General features: G+C 42.7%; 1 protein-coding gene across 1 annotated transcript in view; it reads right to left on the reverse strand.

The window, feature by feature from the left end:
- Col28a1 (collagen type XXVIII alpha 1 chain) overlaps nt 1–19,313 on the reverse strand; it is a 158,296-nt gene that overhangs the window by 50,882 nt on the left and 88,101 nt on the right. Inside the window, exons 22-26 of the mRNA XM_075953716.1 lie at nt 17,905–17,973; nt 17,294–17,362; nt 13,243–13,311; nt 12,795–12,863; nt 1,081–1,149 (exon numbers count right to left, since the gene is read on the reverse strand). Of these exons, the coding sequence (XP_075809831.1) occupies nt 1,081–1,149; nt 12,795–12,863; nt 13,243–13,311; nt 17,294–17,362; nt 17,905–17,973 (345 nt within the window). The remainder of the gene's footprint in view (nt 1–1,080; nt 1,150–12,794; nt 12,864–13,242; nt 13,312–17,293; nt 17,363–17,904; nt 17,974–19,313) is intronic.

The following is a 19,313-nucleotide window of genomic DNA, read 5'->3' on the forward strand; positions in this document are numbered from 1 at the left end:
CATCGGGGGTGTTCAACAGCACTCTTGAACTCTGTCTGGTAGATGTCAGTGTCATCTTCAGTTGAGACACCCCAAAATGTCTTCAGTTGTGATAGTTTAGGTGCCCCCACTAAGAGAAAAGGACAAATCCCCCTCAGTGAGAAACACTGGGTTAGAAGAATTAAAGAATAGGTAAGCACCAAGCTAGAGGAGATAAGCAAATGATACACAGAAATAAAGGAGACAGTCATGGAAAGAGGCCGCTCTCAACCTTCTGTGGGGACCATGATGTTTGATCTTGGCTCTAACTTCTGACAGTGTGACTGGAGATATACTATATAGCACATACATTAGCCAGTGACCTGCTAAAAGGCCACCCAAAAAGCATCTGGCCAAACAAAGATGTGATTTTTTTTCTTATCTATATGTAGCTCAGGATGGGCTCAAGCTTGATATGTAGCACAGGCAAGCCTTGAATTAGCAATCCTCCTGCCTCTGCCTCTCAAGTGCTGGGGCTAGCGCTATATACCACATGGCCAGCTAGGATTTGCTTCCTGGTGAGATAGCACAGCCTTGAGAAACCTGGAAATATTTAGAACACCTCACAATGGTACTGAGAGACGTTCACTCTCTGATTCGGTAAGGGAAGCAAATGTTTTAAAGATACTGCAGGTCACATGACATGAATAAAGAAGATTTCCTCAATAAAAGAGAAAAGGCTAAATGAAGGCTTCATATGAAGGAGCTGTCGAGTGGGCTGGTGTTAAAGCTTGGTTGTCCCATCTCAGAAATGCTAGGGGTGACAAGTGTTTCAGAATTGAGTTGTTACACATTTTGCAATTCTTGTGTATATATAATGACTTCCTTTGGGGACGGGATACATATCTAAACATAAATGTTTCACACGCACCTTCTGCAGAAGCCTGAAGGCACCAGGATTTTGACTGACACTCATTACATCGAGTCAGCTGTTGACTCACTATTTGTGGCCAAGCTTTGCTCACAGTTTCTGAACTGAGAGCATTTCTTGTTCAGGGTTTTCCAAGTAGGGATGTCCCAGCTGGCACCAGCTGTTCACACACATGAGACCTGAGGACTCACCTTCGGTCCTTGGGTTCCAATGCCCCGAGGCCCAGAAGGACCTGGAGGGCCTCTGACCCCTTGTTCTCCCTGAAAAGATATAATGAATAACAAGTTACCAATGAAAAACACTTATAACACATAACTTTCCATGTTAAATATACGTTTTAAGGACCAATTTACAAATGTTGAAGTTCCTTGGATTTTTCTAAGAAATTGACTGAGCCCACTTCACCTAAATCAGTCGCTGTTTTGACATTGCGTGCTCACTTCACTTTATTCTCATCACGTGTGCACGCTTTCCTGATAAAGGATTAATGTCAGATCAATCAGCTCATTAACTCCTCTGCAGAGTTAATGTGTGCTTCTTTCAGAACTTGCTTCTCTAGAATTTGGAAAAGTAATTACTGCTTTTTTGAACAGAGGTATAGAAGAAATGCAAAGATAAAAAAGCGGCCATGAGGAGCTATGGCCACATCCTGAATGAGCAGCTCCTGTTATTCCCTCAACCTAAATAAAGCTACTTGACTTGGGGTTGGCTCTCTGATGCTTGGGCCGCAGGAGTGGTTATGATCACAGGGTAAACTCTGTAAAGACCTTGCTGTTTCCCCAAGGTGTGATGCTGTAAAGCAGGTGTCAGATCTTCCTGGGACAGCATTGTTAAGGAGACACAAATAAAATCCTCTCCACTCTTCAATTTCTGTATGCCAAGATAATGTTCAGGGTGGATAGCATTTAATGTTCGAACAATCCTCTATTGCCAGGCTGACTCATTGAAATAATTCTTCTGAACTTCAGCAAACTCACCAGGTTTGTTGAAAAGGATATCTACACTTTATAGGGATAGGAGCAAAACGGGAGAGTGATCCACAAGGCCCAGCACAGGGCAATCACTTGGTAAATGCCAGTTCACTGCACTCCTGCTTTAGCTAATGAGGAAAGAGCTAAAGCTGTGCGGGTCTTCCCAGCTACTCACACATGGGCTGGGCTGAGAGGGGTGGAGAAGCAGTAACCCTCTAACCTTGGCACTTGCTCAAAAAGCCCAACATGTACATACCACCCAACCAGTGACTTCACCGCTAAGCATAAATTCCAGGAAAAGAAGAGTACATTATGCCCAAAGTCACACAAATGTGAGTCCTTAGCAGAATTATTCATAATAGCTCAAAACTAGAAAGAACCCATGCCCATCATCTGGTGAATGAGTAGACAAATCCTGCAAGAAACAGACTACAGATTTGTGTTATAATATGAACACAGCTCAGAAGCAGTGCTCTTGATGATAGATATGGGCAGACTGTACGATTTCAATTATTGAATGTCAAAAAAAAAATCGATAGAAACAGAAATACTCCAGTAGTTGCCTGAGGCCAGAATTAGGAACATGAATTCATCATAAATAAGCACGAGGGATCCTATGGGGTAAGGAAATGTTCAAAAGCTGATCTGCGAAGACAGTTGTAAACAAAACTTTACTGTAAAATTCACTGGATCGTGTGCCCAAAAGGAGGAATTCTGTGAGGAGACATGCTTCTATAAAGCTATGAACATAACAAAGAGGAGGGGCCAGAGGGACGTTTCAGCAGCTAAGAGCACAAGTTGGTCTTCCAGAGGAGCCAAGTTTAGTTCCCAGCACCCACATGGCAGTTCACAACTGTCTGCAACTCTGTTCCAGGGGATCTGACTCCCTCTCCCAGCCTCTGGAAGCACCAGGAAAGCATATAGTGCAAGAGCTTACATGCAGGTAAGACATCATACGTATGAAATTTAATTATTTAAGTTATTGTTTTTATTTTATTTTATAGGCTTTGGACCTATATGTCCCAAGACCTTTGTCTTTCTACTATGTGTTAAGATAGAATTAAACAATTTGGGTAATTTTACAGCTTACATTTTTTTCCCAAAGGATTTATAGACAGTCCTTGCCATAGTTGCTGAGAGAAAGTTTTTGTTTTGTTTTGGTTTTTTTTTTTTTTGGTGGCGTATCCATCCTCAAGTTGCCCAAGATCCTGTAAATAATTCTCCATTCACACTCCGAAAGTTGGATCCCTGCTAAACTCACTGGGGCTCCAAACTGCACCAGAACACAACAATTTATTTCTGTCATCATGCTCTCCCTGGAATGAGCAGACATTCGTTCAAGTTTCCTCAGAAAAAGTCCACAGGACACAGCTCCATCTCTACCGCCTAGTACTAGCCTGCTTTTGAGGCTCTGGGTGCTAACCATGTCTTCAACACCTCTCTCCTACTGACTGCCAGCCCTGAGTGACTTCAAGTTCCTCCCAGCTTTAAGGATCGGTGTCATACAAAGAGCTGGAAGCAGAGAACATGAATACTCTATATCAGACATATTTCTATGACCTGTCCTTTCTTGAGAACCTCTGAAACACCCCTGAAAAAAGTGTCTGTATTGTGTAAGGGCCTCCAGCTACATCCGGCCAGTTTACCTCGTTGCTGCTTCTATCTGAAGAGAGATGGGGCTTTTATCTGTCAGGGTTTTAATATCCTCCGACAAAAAGGAAGAGCCGGAAATATAGCCATACAAGTTTTATTTGGAATCACTAAGTACATTGTCAAATAGGCGTGATTGATGGCTTCCTTTCCTGGGTTGCTCATCACGTCTGTCATCCCAGGATATGGTAGACAGATTAGTCATGTGGGGCTGGACACCCTGTGCCTCCTCTGTGGAACACACCACCTGACCAGTGAATGAGGTGCCCGAGAAAAGCTGGACCTGGCTCCAGTCTGAACAGGTAGCTATGCCTGACAGTTTATAAACACAGGAAGAGAAACACACGAACCACAACCCTAAGGATAAAAGCCAGGGTCAGCAAACGCCTCAGATACAAACAACATACTCCTGAAGCAAGTACAAGGACAGGCGGAGGAGGAATAAACTGATCTCAAGAGACTTGAACGATACCTCAACCAAATGCAATGTGTGCGCATCAGGCAGACCCAACCTATTTGAACAAACAATCATGAAAAATTCATGAGGCAAGCTGGAAAATTTGAACACTAAATATTTGCTAGAGTAAGAAATTGTTGGTGTGTTTAGGTTTTATAGTAGTTCCACAGCTATGTTTTGAAAAGAAATTCTTTTATTTGAGAGACAAATAACAAATCTTGATGTGGATGATGTCTGGGGCTTTCTTCAGAAAAAGGCAGTGGAGAGAGAAGTAGGGGTACAGTGGAAATGCTGCAGCCCACATACTGATAATTGAGGTGTAAGCAGTATGCAAAAGCTTGTCACGTGACTTTTTAAATGCTATAATCAATGGTTTCAACAAAATTTGCTTAAATTCATGAACAATATCCAACAAAAATCTCACCATTGACCATGAGTCAGTATTGTTGTAATGTTGTAGGAAAAGAATAGATAATTGAAATGAATTTTTAAAAAGAATGGCCCCAGGGGAGAGATGCAGGGGTAGATAGTGAGCATCACAGATGGAATTTGCATATGTTTCATGCGTTCTTGGTATGTACCAAATGTCATGTAATTTTTAAAAGAGTTGTAAATGAAGGCATGGTCTTTTTAAATCTCATTCTTTGAAAGAAAAGAATTGACATGCCACTACTTAACACATGGTATTTTCCTTGTGGTTTTGGTTAAAAGTGTCTTCTCAACTTTTACAGATCGTGTTAAAACATGTACATGTAGGGCTGGAGAGATGGATGAGCGGTTAAGAGCACTGGCTACTCTTCCAGAGGACCTGAGTTCAATTCCCAGCACCCACACGGCAGTTCATAACTGTCTGTAACTCCAGGGGCTATGACACCCTCACACAGGCAGGCGAAACACCAATGCATAAAATTTAAAAAAGGAACATGTGCCCACACACATATGTGTGCAGTATACTTTCTATAAACAACAATATCAGGAATCCTATGAGCTACCAATAGACAGATACAGCATTTCACCGTGATGATAGAGAAAATATATCTTAAATGTGTTACGTCTCTTGTCCCTTGGGCCAAGAGTCCCCTGCAAGCCTTGACATCTGGGGCATGGAAGACAGGTGATTGTATGAGTCTCATGTTGTCACTCAACGCCACTGCTTCTGCCAGAAATAGGACTTATGCACAAGTGTGTCTACCTGTGGCATTTTCTAGGAGTAGGCTTATTGTCCGTAGATAGAGTACCATTCTCTAATAATGGATTTAATTGGCCGTGTGACGTTGGAGGGTGTTGGAACCTGCAGAGGGAGCCCTTGTACTAGGAGACAAGGAACAAAATACCGAATTCTGGGGTTTCTATTGGTAACCACACCACAAGCTTTGTAATCACACAGTCCAAATTCTACAGTTATCTGCCTTGGCTCCCTGAAGAACACAACTGTTCAGCTTTGTAATCGCACAATCCAAATTCTACAGTTATCTGCCTTGACTCCCTGGAGAACACAGCTGTTCAGATGCCTCCTCTTCTCATTGCCCACAGAAGGGACGCTAGGTGGGGAGCTCTCTGTCATTGTCACTGGAAATGGCCGTGTTTAGGAGTGATACACACTTGTTCCTGAGAATGAGCTAGCAAGGGTTTTAGCCACCATAACCTTGCAGAGAGGTTAATTTTGACTCCTTTAAAAACAGGCAAGTTCTTAGGCTGGTCATAGACTTTTACTTTTTTACAGAAGAAAAGAAAGGAGAATCACGAGCTACTCCCAAATGTACTTTTTTCTCTCATCAGCAATTTTTTGCTGTGGCTTATAATATAAATATCATTATGAATAATAATGAGCATTTATGGAGTTTATCATGCAGCAAGTAATTTCAGGCACTATTTTGGTAATGTTATGAGCATTGACTTATTCCATTTGATAAATAAGGAAACTGAGGCTTCAGAAGACATATGACATGTCCAAGCCTATGCAGCTTGGTGAAATTCAGAGCCAGGTGTGACTCCTAGAGCCCGTTTCCCATTTAATGTCTGCTAAAATATATAAACCAGATATAAAAGGGCCACCGTCTCCAGAGCCTTCCTCCGGCTGCTATTTAATGCAGAGACCATAGCTCTGTGGCTGTGAAAGCCCTTTCCTACATCAAGCTAGTCATATAAAAGTAAGCAAAATATCCTGAGTTATAAAAATTCTTCCTGAGTTATAAAAGGTCCACACACCTGTACAAATACCCAGCTGGCTAAGGCTTTCTTTTTATCATCCCTCCCTTCATTGCCATTCCTTGATTTTGTGGTTTACCCCAAACTTTGCAGGGATCTAACCCCAGATCACCTGTACCTTAAACTTTGCAGGGATCTAACCCCAAATCACCTGTACCCCAAACTTTGCTGTCGGCAGATGCCATGGGTTAGTAACTCATGAGTATCGTACTCACGTGTTCTCAGGGTGTCTGTGGAAATTTTAGAGGCTTTATTCAGACACCTCTAGATAGGGGTCATGGAACGATTGGTTGACTAATGATATCATATCCCTTTGTCACTTCTCGGCGATGGCCAGTATGCAACCGTCGAAACAGTGATAGTTACCAGCGTGATCACCGTCAGAATACAGAAACAATTCAAAAGATCCAGAAAGCACAGCTTTTCAAATTGCTATCGCATTTCCTTCTTGTTGTTTTCTAGGCTTTAAATTTCAACTTCTCTACTATTAATATCCACCCTCAAGCACTTGATCCCTCAGTTCCTGCTAACTTTAATGCTTGCTATAGAACTTTGAGGTTTATTAGTAATTTCTTCCTTTTCTCAAAATCAGCTCATTGAAACTGAGCATACCATTTTCCGGTGCTAAGAATCTCCCTGGAAAGGGAAGGTCTTTCTTAGTCAGTAGAGTTCAAAATTATGCAAACAAGGATAGCATTTTGGCCCTAAGAGGGAAAGACTAGCCCCTCCCCAACACACACACCATACATATTCACTGTACCTCTTCACTAGAGGAAGTTCCTACAGCCTACATCACTAAAAAAACAAAAGGTCTAGAAGGCGACATGGGTAGTAAATGTTCAGGGTTTAGTGTTTGTCTTCAGGGCTGCAGTGATGTGGACATGCCAAGGAAGAGGAATGTAACCCCAGAAACCAGCAAGCAGAGAAGAAAGCAGTATGCAAAGCCGAGGGCAGCCAGAAACAGCTCAGCTTTCAAGGATTCAAGGAACTGCCTTGAAAAGTTACCTCATCAAATTTCCCAGGTCCTGAATCTGACATTTTCAGAAACCTCAGGTCAAACTCCCTACCCTTCAAACTTCATGTTTCTGGCTTTAATTATTACTGTTGTGAACTTATGGCTCATTCCTTGGCATTTTAAAATATAATCTTATTAATTCTTTGAAAATTTCATGACCGTGTGTTTTGATCATATACATCCCTCCAAGCCGTCCCAGAATCACCCCCGCTTCCCTGCCTCCTCTGATTTGGCGATTACTGGGGAGAAGTGGGTTTTGGTCTGCTTTAAAATCCTGAATTCTTAATATTAGTATTCCAAGTCCTGCATCCTTGACTGGCCCTTCTTGTCTGGGCCGTTCAAAATGGAGTTCCTTGTCCAGGCCACATCTGCTGATGGAAGCCCCAGATTCCTAATGCATCTCTGTGTGAATTGGCCCTCTATTCTGCCAAGACTTGGTGGTAGTGTGCACATATGTGAGCCATTGCAGAGAACAGAGAAGCAATTCAGACTCTGGGAACATTTTTAGAATAATGATACTCGGTGGAATTTCACATAGACTTGCATTTTAATTTATTACCATGGGCCACTTTTGTCAAATAAGGGATGCATTTACAATACTCGATATTTACAGTTTGGGGCAATGTTTAACACTTTTTGGGTTGCGTTTGTGATTATCTTTGCAGTTTACACAACCTGGGTCTTGATGATGGAAAAGGGATTAGATGACGGGACAGCATTGGAGACTGAGCGCCGGGGTCTGGAAAGTCATTCTGTCTCCTCAGACGTATTCCTCCATTCCATCTGTCACTTATCAGATTCACAGCTTCCCTCCCAAGCACAAAACATACATGTTATTATATGTTTACATTGTAAAGGGGCAAGTTGTTCAATCTCCGATCATTAGTTTCCTTCTCTGTCAAATAGGGGAAATGTTCAAAATGCAATATGTTAGGAATATTTAGGTAATAAATACTAATTATAAAACCATTATCATAATTCAAAAATTAATAATAACCCAATAATCCTTCTGTCCACATATGTTCTTCCAAGTACTTGATAGCTAAGTAGCCTTTGGAATGCCCCTAAATCTAGGTTAGCTTAAAGGATTGGTCTATATAAAACCATTCCACCAGTTTGGATGATACCTTGACTTTTCTTGGCACTAACAGAACAAGAGGACCAGGCAAGATGAATCCCAGTATTTTATTTCAATAAGGCCAGAATCAAACTCCAAGGCGGGGGCTTATCTGAGGGTCATTTCTCTCTCATTTCCTGGCTTTTCAGGTAAAGACTTAAGAGCAATGACTTAGCTGAAGCCCCTAAAAGGAATCTGAGAGCACCTCAAAACTGTCTTCAAATCACAGGGATTCCTTTTATTCTCAGTGCTCAGCGGAGGGATGCAGGCAGAGACGGGCTGGGTCTCTGAGGGTGACTTCCATCAGAGTGGGTTGAGACATCAGGACACAAAATGAGCTCTTTCCCCTCAGAAAGAGACAAATGCTCTGCACCTTCCCAGTGTGTTCCCAGGTAGACCTTCAAACCTACATCTACTGCTGTCCTTGAAAATGTTTAGAGGAATTTTGAAATAACTCGGAAATTCTTGCCAAAATGTGATGGTCTATAAACATTTTCCACTAGGGGAAAGCAGAGTTCCACAGGGTGCTAGATGCCGGGCATTGGTTTTAATATGTTTTGAAACATAGACGCTTTGATTCTAATGTTTGTGTCATATGCTAAACACATGTGACCTTAACTAAATATCACATAAACCATCATAAATTAATCATCAGCCTTAATAGTTTCCTCATTTCCAAACACATTTGTTTTGCAAGTTCATGCCTTAAGGCCAAGGCTTTAAGGTGACTACACAGAGTTTAAATGAAAAACATGTATCAGGATATAAATGTGGATGGATGCACACACACACACACACACACGCACACACACACACACACACACACACACACACACACACACCCCTCTAGATACTTATAATTTCTCTGATATTTTAACTCAAAGTAACAGAAAGGTTTGTCATATATTTGGGTACTAGACTTCTGTTGCTTTATTGACAATGTTTGGTGATTTGATCTCTACTTTATTGGGAGGATGAAATTAACCTAAAGTCAACTTTTTCCAAATATCTCCCTTACTTTCCTCATTTATGTCTGTGTATGTGTTTGTGAATATGTGTGCTTTCAACGTCTTCTCCAGAAGGGAAGGCCAGATGAGACTTAGGGCCTCTATGCGAAAGGAGAGATGATTTTGAACATTATTTAAAAGCTAGTGTCTGCTTCCAGAATTGTCTTTATTTTCAAATCTATGATTAAAAGTTTCTTTGATTCCAACACGAGTTCATGCTCATAATATCTCTTCCTGAGCTGGCGTTCCTGTGGCTGACACACTCTGCACAGGAAGAAACAGAAGATAAAGCAAAGAGGGCAAAGGCAGCTCAGAGGAAGGATGAACAGAAACAGGTAGATTCCAGTGTGATCCCCCATCACCCTCTACTGCTGGAAGCAATTTGGAGGCCAAGACGAGTTTTGCTCACAGTATGCCTTCTGGAAACACATTTGCTACTTCTAAAATCAAAAAGGTAGGATAAAATTTTGCAAGTAAGAACACTTTTGTTAGTATTTTTGCCAAAAATAATTAAAAATCTGAAAGTACTAGAGATTTTTGCAGTATTGTGATATACAAAATCGTTCAGAAAATACCTTAGTCTGTATATTAAGTAATCTGACAGAGAAGAATATTCACAAGGATTAAGTTTCAAATGTTCTTTATCTGTGTGGTTATTAATACTAAAAATGAAGCAGTAACATAATAACTTAATATAATAATACTTTTATAAATATTCATAACCAGCTACTCTTTGAAAATATCAATGGCCATATGTTTCCATTGCAACACAAACATAGTCAAGTATAGATTTAACATATTTTATTTCATATCTTATTTTAAACAGAAATAAGCTTCTGCTTCCTGTAGGGAAATATTTAGTATAATAACAAAAGAGTTTACCAATGTTTCACTTGGAGCAGGAAGTAATGATACTTATATACTGAATCTTTCTATTTTATTAAATTTTAATGTTTTGATAGATGCTATGTGTTAAAGAAAACAATGACTTAATATCTGAATACAGTTCGTTGACAACATTAAGACTTCTTCAAGGATCTGATTCAAACACCTAAACTTTGATCAGATCATCTCAAGTTCTACATATAGCATTTTTGGGGCACTTTCAGTGACACCTCTCACTGAGATTCTCACAATTACCCCCAAAATTCCATCATTTTGAGGCAGATGTGAACATAGCTCTTGCAGATGCTCATTATTGCCAAGGGCCTTTAATCTTTTGTTCTCCTCGGGACTGGCAGGAGAAAAGAGCACCTGATGCACCATAGGGGAGTGGTCCATGAGCATCCACTGCACCATAGGGGAGTGGTCCACAAGCATCCACTGCACCATAGGGGAGTGGTCCATAAGCACCCACCGCACCATAGGGGAGTGGTCCATGAGCACCCACTGCACCATAGGGGAGTGGTCCATGAGCACCCACTGCACCATAGGGGAGTGGTCCATGAGCACCCACTGCACCATAGGGGAGTGGTCCATAAGCACCCACCGCACCATAGGGGAGTGGTCCATAAGCATCCACTGCACCATAGGGGAGTGGTCCATAAGCACCCACTGCACCATAGGGGAGTGGTCCATGAGCACCCACTGCACCATAGGGGAGTGATCTATAAGCATCCACTGCATCATAGGGGAGTGGTCCACGAGCACCCACTGCACCATAGGGGAGTGATCTATAAGCATCCACTGCACCATAGGGGAGTGATCTATAAGCATCCACTGCATCATAGGGGAGTGGTCCACGAGCACCCACTGCACCATAGGGGAGTGATCTATAAGCATCCACTGCACCATAGGGGAGTGATCTATAAGCATCCACTGCATCATAGGGGAGTGGTCCACGAGCACCCACTGCACCATAGGGGAGTGGTCCATGAGCACCCACTGCATCATAGGGGAGTGGTCCATGAGCACCCACTGCATCATAGGGGAGTGGTCCACGAGCACCCACTGCACCATAGGGGAGTGGTCCATGAGCACCCACTGCACCATAGGGGAGTGGTCCATGAGCACCCACTGCATCATAGGGGAGTGGTCCATGAGCACCCACTGCACCATAGGTGAGTGATCTATAAGCATCCACTGCATCATAGGGGAGTGATCTATAAGCATCCACTGCACCATAGGGGAGTGATCTATAAGCATCCACTGCACCATAGGGGAGTGGTCCACGAGCACCCACTGCACCATAGAGGAGTGGTCCACAAGCATTCTCACTGCTAATTACTGCAGCAGAAACAACAAGGAAGGTAACAGTTAGTATTAAACACACACACCATCTTTCTGCAGTGACCTAGAAGCATGAGAGAGCTAAGTGAATAGCTGAGTAGTCAAAAACAAACTTCTCTCCTTAAAAGCCCTGACCATTCATTCACTTCCCATTCACTCAATAGACGTTAGAGCTGAGTAGTAACACTTAATTCCGGAGTCAAGAGGTTGGCAGAGGCTACAAAGAGGATGCCTACAAGAAACCTTACATCTCACGGAATTTACAGAACACCAGTAATAATAAATAAGCGCCCAGAGAGTGATCCAGTCTACACATGAGACACATGTAAAGGGAGGTGGTGATGTTTTGTAAGGGGAGCCGGGGGGAGAACATTAGCTGAGGCCTTGAGATCTGGCCATGACCCTGAAAGCATGAGAGTGTTGCAAGGATAGCAGCCCAGTGGGACTGGATGCCAAGGAAAGAGAAAACAGGCAGAAGCCATGTCAGGTCATAAGGGCCTCCAAGGCTGGGAGAGGTTTCTGAGCTTCCCTCCAAGACCAGAGAAGCCACCAGAGAACTTCTAAGAAGAACAGCATTTACTGTGATTTAGGAGGGCAGATATGGAAGGGTCAAGCTCAGGGGAGAGGCCATCTTGTTACCCAGGCACGTCGGCGGTTTGTCTGCAGGGAGCTGCAGAAGGAAACAATCCAGACAGCAGGTGCGTTCTGAATGTGAAACTGTCAGAATGAAGCCGAGAAAAGGAAAACCGTGGCCAGGAAGGGACCAAGGATGCCTAAGTTCTTGGGCTGCACAGCACTGCCCTTTACAGAAACACAGGGTCAGAATTTAGAGATTCTGGTTTGCATGTTAGGTTAAAGACGTCTGTAAGAAACTGAAAGAAGATCTGTGTAAGAAATTAGATACACGGGAAGAAGCTTAAGGAAGGAAGGCTCGAGACTTGGACGTCATCATCATAAAGATAGGATAAAAAGAGGGACAGGATGAGAAGCTAGGGAAAGAGCAGGATGGAAGGAGAGATAAGGGCTCTGAGATGATCCCAGACCAGGTACAGAAGAAGAAGTCAATCAACGTATTTATGGGCATGTTTTCCAGGAAATCCAAAATCCATGGGTAAGGGTGAATAACTCATCAATAATTCTATATATCACTATTCTCCTATTGTGTCAGATAAAAGTTAATCACACTTACCAAGGTTCCCTGTGAGTGCTTTCTTAGAAACTGGTATTGTTGCCCTACTTGAAAAGTCTTACCTTTGCTCCAGTGTCTCCCACACCACGTAATCCCATTGGTCCAGGGGGTCCTGGCATTCCTCGAGGTCCCTGAGAGGGAATAAGCATCCTTATAGCATGCTCAGAAAAGTGGAGGGAGGGAGGAAGAAAGGAAGGGATGCAGAGAGAAAACGAATAAGGGAAGGAGGGAGGGGGAAAAGGGGAGAGGAAGGGAGGGACACAGAGCGTGGGATGGAGGGAAGAAAGATTTCATCACTGCTACAGCTGGCTGTGTAGCTTATAGAGTTCAAAGGTTTCCAATACAAAGAAATTATAAATGCTTAAGGAAGCAAAGATGCCAATTAAGCCCAATTTGGTCATTACATTATATGTGTGTGTGTGTGTGCACATATATATCATACTATATCCTAAATATGTATATTTAATATGCATAAATTTTAAATGAAAAAGAAGGCACAACCACACTTACAGCCACGCCAGGATAGCCATCGCCTTTGAGTCCGGGAGCACCCACTGGTCCTCGAGGACCCTGGGCACCCTGCAAAAATTCCAATACCGAGTCATGATACTAAAGCATGAAACATCTAGCAGAGCTTACACTAAACAAGAATTCGATAAAACAAAGATGGATTTGACGAGGCAAAGGAAACTTTGGAGAATATCCTGCCACATTTACCAGTCCCTTATCTCCTCAAAAGTCACATTCATTTGAGACATTGGGTATGTGGTGTGAAAGTAAGGAATAAATGAACCATTACAAAGTCTTCTATAGGAAACATGGGAATTGGAAAACAGCTTTTGTTAATATTTTAATTCAAAAACTATACAAACACTTAGTGTATCTCAAATCAGGGAGAAATATAAACATGAGAAAATTTAGGAAGTACTATGTTGGGGGGGGTTAAAAAAGAATACATAACTGATTTGACTGTAGACTGTCAAATACAAAGAGCCTGCCAGACTGGGTTATGTCTACTGTCTTCCCCTGTATGCCAAAACGACAGAACACTGAGTCACCCAAATGGAGATTCAAACAGGCTGAGTTACAGAGAGGGCCCTGACTATTTGCTGCGAACCTCGGCACTGTGGCTTTAACTGGCAGCCATCCACTCCTATACAGAGGCCAGGGAGAGGTGTTATCATCCTTTTGACAGCAGCATCCTGCAATTTTATTTTACAAATAAAAATCCAAAACATTTTGAGTAGGTAAAATGGGAGGAGAGGACGGAAAGGACTTGAAGAACCCTTTTGGAAGGCGTATTCAGTTCACAGACCTGTATTTAAAACAGCGTCTTTGCAGCACACCACAGCACTCGCTACTGTGATTGCTAATAGCCTTTGTACCCATCACTTGCTTTGATAAAAAGCCGCCTATGCTTTAGGTTGTCTATTTATTATTATTTTACGATAGGGGGAAACTCTAGTAACAGGTCAACTTTGGTTTGTCATGAATGCAAAAGTAATGGTACCTTCAAATGTTTCCTTTACACACAAGCAAATTCTGAGATCAAGTTGTGATTATCCCAACCCAAAATGCTGCCCTCAGTCCAGCTCTCCACTGAGACTGACTCCTGACAAGGAAGGAATGACTGACTAGGGAAGGCTAAAAGCTGCAGGCTTTTAAGCACGTTTAAGCACCAAAAAAGTTGAATTTAGTTTGAGAGCCATGAATGCAGCAGTTGTCTTTCCTTGTCAATCCCAAGAGTCTGGGGTTTATGTGGCTAGCCTCTAAAACGGTCACCTTTAGAGACTATTTGACCGCTTGTGAAAACAGTGCACTGTTTGCCACCAGCACAAAGATAATTTCTTAGAGCCATAGTATAATAGGGAGCAAGATCAAGGTACATCCTAACGGGAGATGATCGCTACCAGAATCAGCTTGCTAAGCCATTCTGATTACAATTAACATAATTCTGGCCATTCCTGTATGAGACTTTTCCCCAAATAAGGCGCCGTCTCTGTCCATGCTATGACACGAGAAGACCAATGAAACAAGCAAATAAATAAAATATTAAATGCTCCCTGGTTATGCTTTAAAAAAAATCCAGTTTTACTTTTGGTTTTTATTTCTGTGCTCTAAGCCAATGATATATTACCAGCAGCTGGAAGCGATTAGCCAGCCGCTAGTACTCAGCAGAGAAGGGAGTACAGACACGCATTGCTCACATTTTCTCCCTACGGGTCTTTGTCTTCTCTCCTGGGGAAATTGTGGTAACTTTGTTACTCCTAGCCTAACTGTAAGTTGCCAAATTGGCAGGATTTGGAATCACAGGGAGACAGGCTTATGCTTTTGTCTTTGAGGGAGTTTCCAGAGAGTCTGCCTGAGGAAGAATGACCCATTCTGAATTCGGATTGGCACCATCCATAGACTGGGGTCTGGAGTTAATAAAAAGGGGGAAAGGAAAAGGCTCCATGACCACAAGTATTCTCCTTTCTCTGCTGCCTGGTTGGACAAGATGTGAACAAATTCTTGCCACCATGATTTCCTCACCATGATGGACTCTGCTTCCTATATAACGAGCCAAATGGAACCTTTCTGACCTTAAAATGCTTTTTCTCGGGTATTTGGTCACAGCCAGGAGCAAGACAACGAATCTAGGAAGTGTCTTGGGTCAAGACTAGGGACATAATTTTACTTGGGACACCTCATAATAATTTTATAAATACAATTTTGCCATGTTGCCTTTCTTTACTTAATTCAAGAAAATGTCCTACAGAAGCAATTCACATTGACCTGTCTCTCATTCAACGGAAATCAGCACAAAAGCTGATTTTGAAATGGGTATTAGGGCAGGCCTGAGAGTTCCCTGAAGTAGCATGTAAAATCAAATTAATGTGCCGACCTTATATCAGACATTTAAAGGAGCTTGTGATCCTGAAAAGTGTGAACATGACTATACGGGAATAGATAGCGCTAAGAACGCTTCTGGAGCCCACTAGGGGAGCCCACGGCTGAAGGGGTAAGAATCTTAAAGTATCATCCTTTGCAATGCCCCATAATTATCAGCAGATAGTAAATGAGGCTTACTGTAGCAGCACATTGCCATGCAAAGGCAGGCGTGAGGATAGAAAACCAGCATAAAGCACAGAGTATGAACAATCAGTTATCAAAACAACATGGAACTGTCCCCCACACACAACTAAACAAGACAACGTGGAAATGATATTTTGTTTAGATTCTAACAAATAAAGCCTCCCTGAAGATCTAGAGGCCAGGGAGTGGTGGCTCACATCTTTAATCCCAGGACTCTGTTAGTTCCAGGCCATCCTGGGCCACTAAAGATTGAACCTAACAGAGAAACAGAGCTCACACAAAGGTGCTCCCTGCACTTGGGATCACACACCTTTAATCCCAGCACCAGGGAGGTGGAGACAGGAGATGTGGCTGGGTGGAGAGAGGAATATGAGGTGGAAGGAGACAGGGCAGCTGCACAGTCTGAGGGTTTGGAGGGGACAGATGGAGCCTGGAGATGCAGGATCACCCCTTCACTCTGAGCATTGGTGGAGGTAAAAGAACTTTCTAGTGGCTGGCCTCTCTGCTTCTCTGATTTTCAGCAGTAACCCCTATATCTGATTTTGGGTTTTCATTGTTAAACCAACTAGAATTTGTGCTCCATAACATCTGTAATTTCACATGGGAAATTTGACATGTTTCCTTGAGTCAACTGCATAGCCAGGGCCCCGGGGGCAGGATGAACAACCTGGCTGAGGTTATAAGAAAAACCTTACTCTTGAAAGCTTTACGTGGCAGGAACCTGCGGTCTTGGGCAGACAGGAGCAGTTGTGACTCTGGTGACATGAAAAGAGTGTTTTCTGACAACAGCCAAGTCAACACTTTGCCATGAGAGCGAGTGTACCTTAAGTGTGTGAAAAATAAAACTGCTGCTTATTCCTTTTCTCTTCCCCGCAAAGGACGTAGCCTCCTGATATTTATTTCATTAGCAGAGAAACTTTACAAATAAACGATCAATCTTTTTAATGGGATCTTGAACATCCCCCAAAGGTCTATGTGTTCGAAGTTGGTCCCCAGCCTGTGGCCCTCCTGGACAGTAGTAGATCCCTAGGGTCCAGCTCGAGGGATTAGGTCACTGGGAGCATTTCCTTTAAGAGGGTATTGGGGCTCTGGTCCTTTCCTATTTCTGTTAGCTCACTGGCTGCCAAGAGGTGAACAAGAATCTTCTATCACATATTCCCACCTTGATGTACAGACCTCAGGCCAAAGGGACAGAGGTCCACAGCCTGACAACTCTGAAACCATGGACCAAAAGAAACTTGATGCATGTATTTCATCATGGTGGCAGAAAGCTGGCTAACATGTTAGAGACCAAGTTCCCTTTTTCCCTGCTCCACCTCCCCCTTCTTTGACTCCTCTTCCTTCTCCTCCTCTTTCATTTCCTTTGCAGTGCAGGGATCAAACAAAGGGCCTCTTTCATGCTAAGCAAGTACTCTCCCACCTAGTTACAGTTCCCGCCGTAAGTCTACCTTCCCACATGCAGAAAGGGGGCATAAATAAACCGTACCTTTGGTCCTCGAACAGAAAGTCCAGGTTCTCCTTTAAGACCAGGCATCCCAGGTCCTCCTCGATCCCCCTGTTCATGTCAAATAACATTGGCAAGGCTCTAGGTTACATGAAGAACTACAGAAGTGCACAGTGAAAACAGACTGCCCGTGTGGAAGGACCTTCCTGTCTCCGTCTCATCCTTCGATGGGCAAATCTGAGAAACTCAAATGAAGAGTTACTAAGCCTGTCAGCAAGATTTCTACAGGTGTCTGGGACAATCTACTAAAATAACACATGACAGTAAGGCTCAAATATATAGATGTAAGAGTGCCGACGAATTCTTTTAAAACTGAGAGCATCTTTTCAATTGTAGAGTTTAGTAGATTCTCCTGTAGACGCAATGACTTTGTTATGTGTGTTGAGGCCGAGTTATTACGAGAGGAAGCAGGAAACATGGCAAGCTTGGTGTCGGGTGAGAAGTCTGGCTTTTAGTCTGTTTACCTGTGACTATTAATCACACTTGGGAAATCTTCCCAAACTAAACTTCTAGCTCACTAGAACTATCATCGCTGACATAAAAACATATATGTGTTTCCCCCTTCAATTTTAGAGAGTCCCAAGAACGTATACCTTAGGCCCAGCTGGTCCAGGAACGGATATTCCAGGCATTCCAAATGGGCCCATAATGCCCGGCTCTCCCTGAGAAAACCAGAATAGCTGTTACATTTCAAGCAAAGAAACCATATGCAGTAATTCTAGTCAGCAAAGCAAACAAATGTCTGCACATTTCAGAGCATTCAAACCCCTGTCTCTGGAAGTGTGAATATGAAAATGACTGGAACATCCTTTGCAAGCACGGATGACGTTATTGCCCTCTAAGTTCTCGGTGCCTTTAAATAAACGCGTTCAATTAATTTCTGAATAGCAGGAATTTTTTATCTCTTGGGTAGCTTTTTACTGGCCAATAAAGATAGAACAATCCGTGGTGTCTGTGTTTTATATTGTATGCAAAGAAGCTCAGAAAAATCTTGCATTCAATCATAGAAATAGCCTTCCGCACAAATTTTACAGCATTCGGCTAATGTATAAACCTCCTTTATCGCTTTTATTCTTGTAGCCCGTGTTGTATCAGTATCCCATTGTCCAGCGTACACATCCTTTTTCTGAAGCAGATTTTATGTATTTTATTTAAAAGTTGAATAGGAAACTGAAACATCTTTCTCTTTCTCGCTCCCTCCTGCCTCCCAGTCCCACTCGGTCTATCTCTCCTGCCTCTATTTTATCTAATATTGGGTCCCAGAGACTTGTGTCTCATCAGAATCTAGACCAGTGTTTCCCAAACACTAATGCACAGATAAGAGTTTGGCAAAGAAGCAGTGTTCAGTTTCAGGTCCTGAAATCCAGATTCCATGCATCTGACTGATGGGGCCCAGGAATATGTATTTCCGTAAGCATCTCTGAGGATTCTGACCTAAGCGCTGTTAACGCGGTGTAAAAGCCCCTGCTCTCAAACACTCACTGCACACGACAAGGTGAAGTTCAAAATGACTCACTGGGACAGAAACAGAAATCATCACAACTTTATATATTGTGGTGGTTTGAAATAAAATGGACCCAAGGAAGTAGCACTATTAGGAGGTGTGGCCTTGTTGAAGTAGGTGTAGCCTTCTTGGAGGAAATGTGTCATTGTGGGAAGGGGCTCTGAGGTCTCTTTTGCTCAAGCTTCTCTCAGGGTGACTCTCAATCCACTTTCTCTTGTCTTCTGAACAAGATGTAGCCAGCACCATGTCTTCCTGCACACTGCCATGTTCCCTGTCATGATGATAATGGCCTGAATTTCTGAACTCTAAGCCACCACCTCAATTAAACGTTTTCTTTATAAGAGTTACCATGCTCATGGTGTCTCTTCACAGCAATAGAAACCCTAACTAAGACAGAAGTTAGTGCCAGGGACTGGGTATTGCTGTAATAGGCCCGACCTTATTTTTCATTGGAGAAATTTGAACTTGGATACTTTGGGATATGAAAACAGTGGAATG

Source organism: Microtus pennsylvanicus, chromosome 19 (assembly GCF_037038515.1).
Source record: "Microtus pennsylvanicus isolate mMicPen1 chromosome 19, mMicPen1.hap1, whole genome shotgun sequence".
NCBI classification, from domain to species: domain Eukaryota; kingdom Metazoa; phylum Chordata; class Mammalia; order Rodentia; family Cricetidae; genus Microtus; species Microtus pennsylvanicus.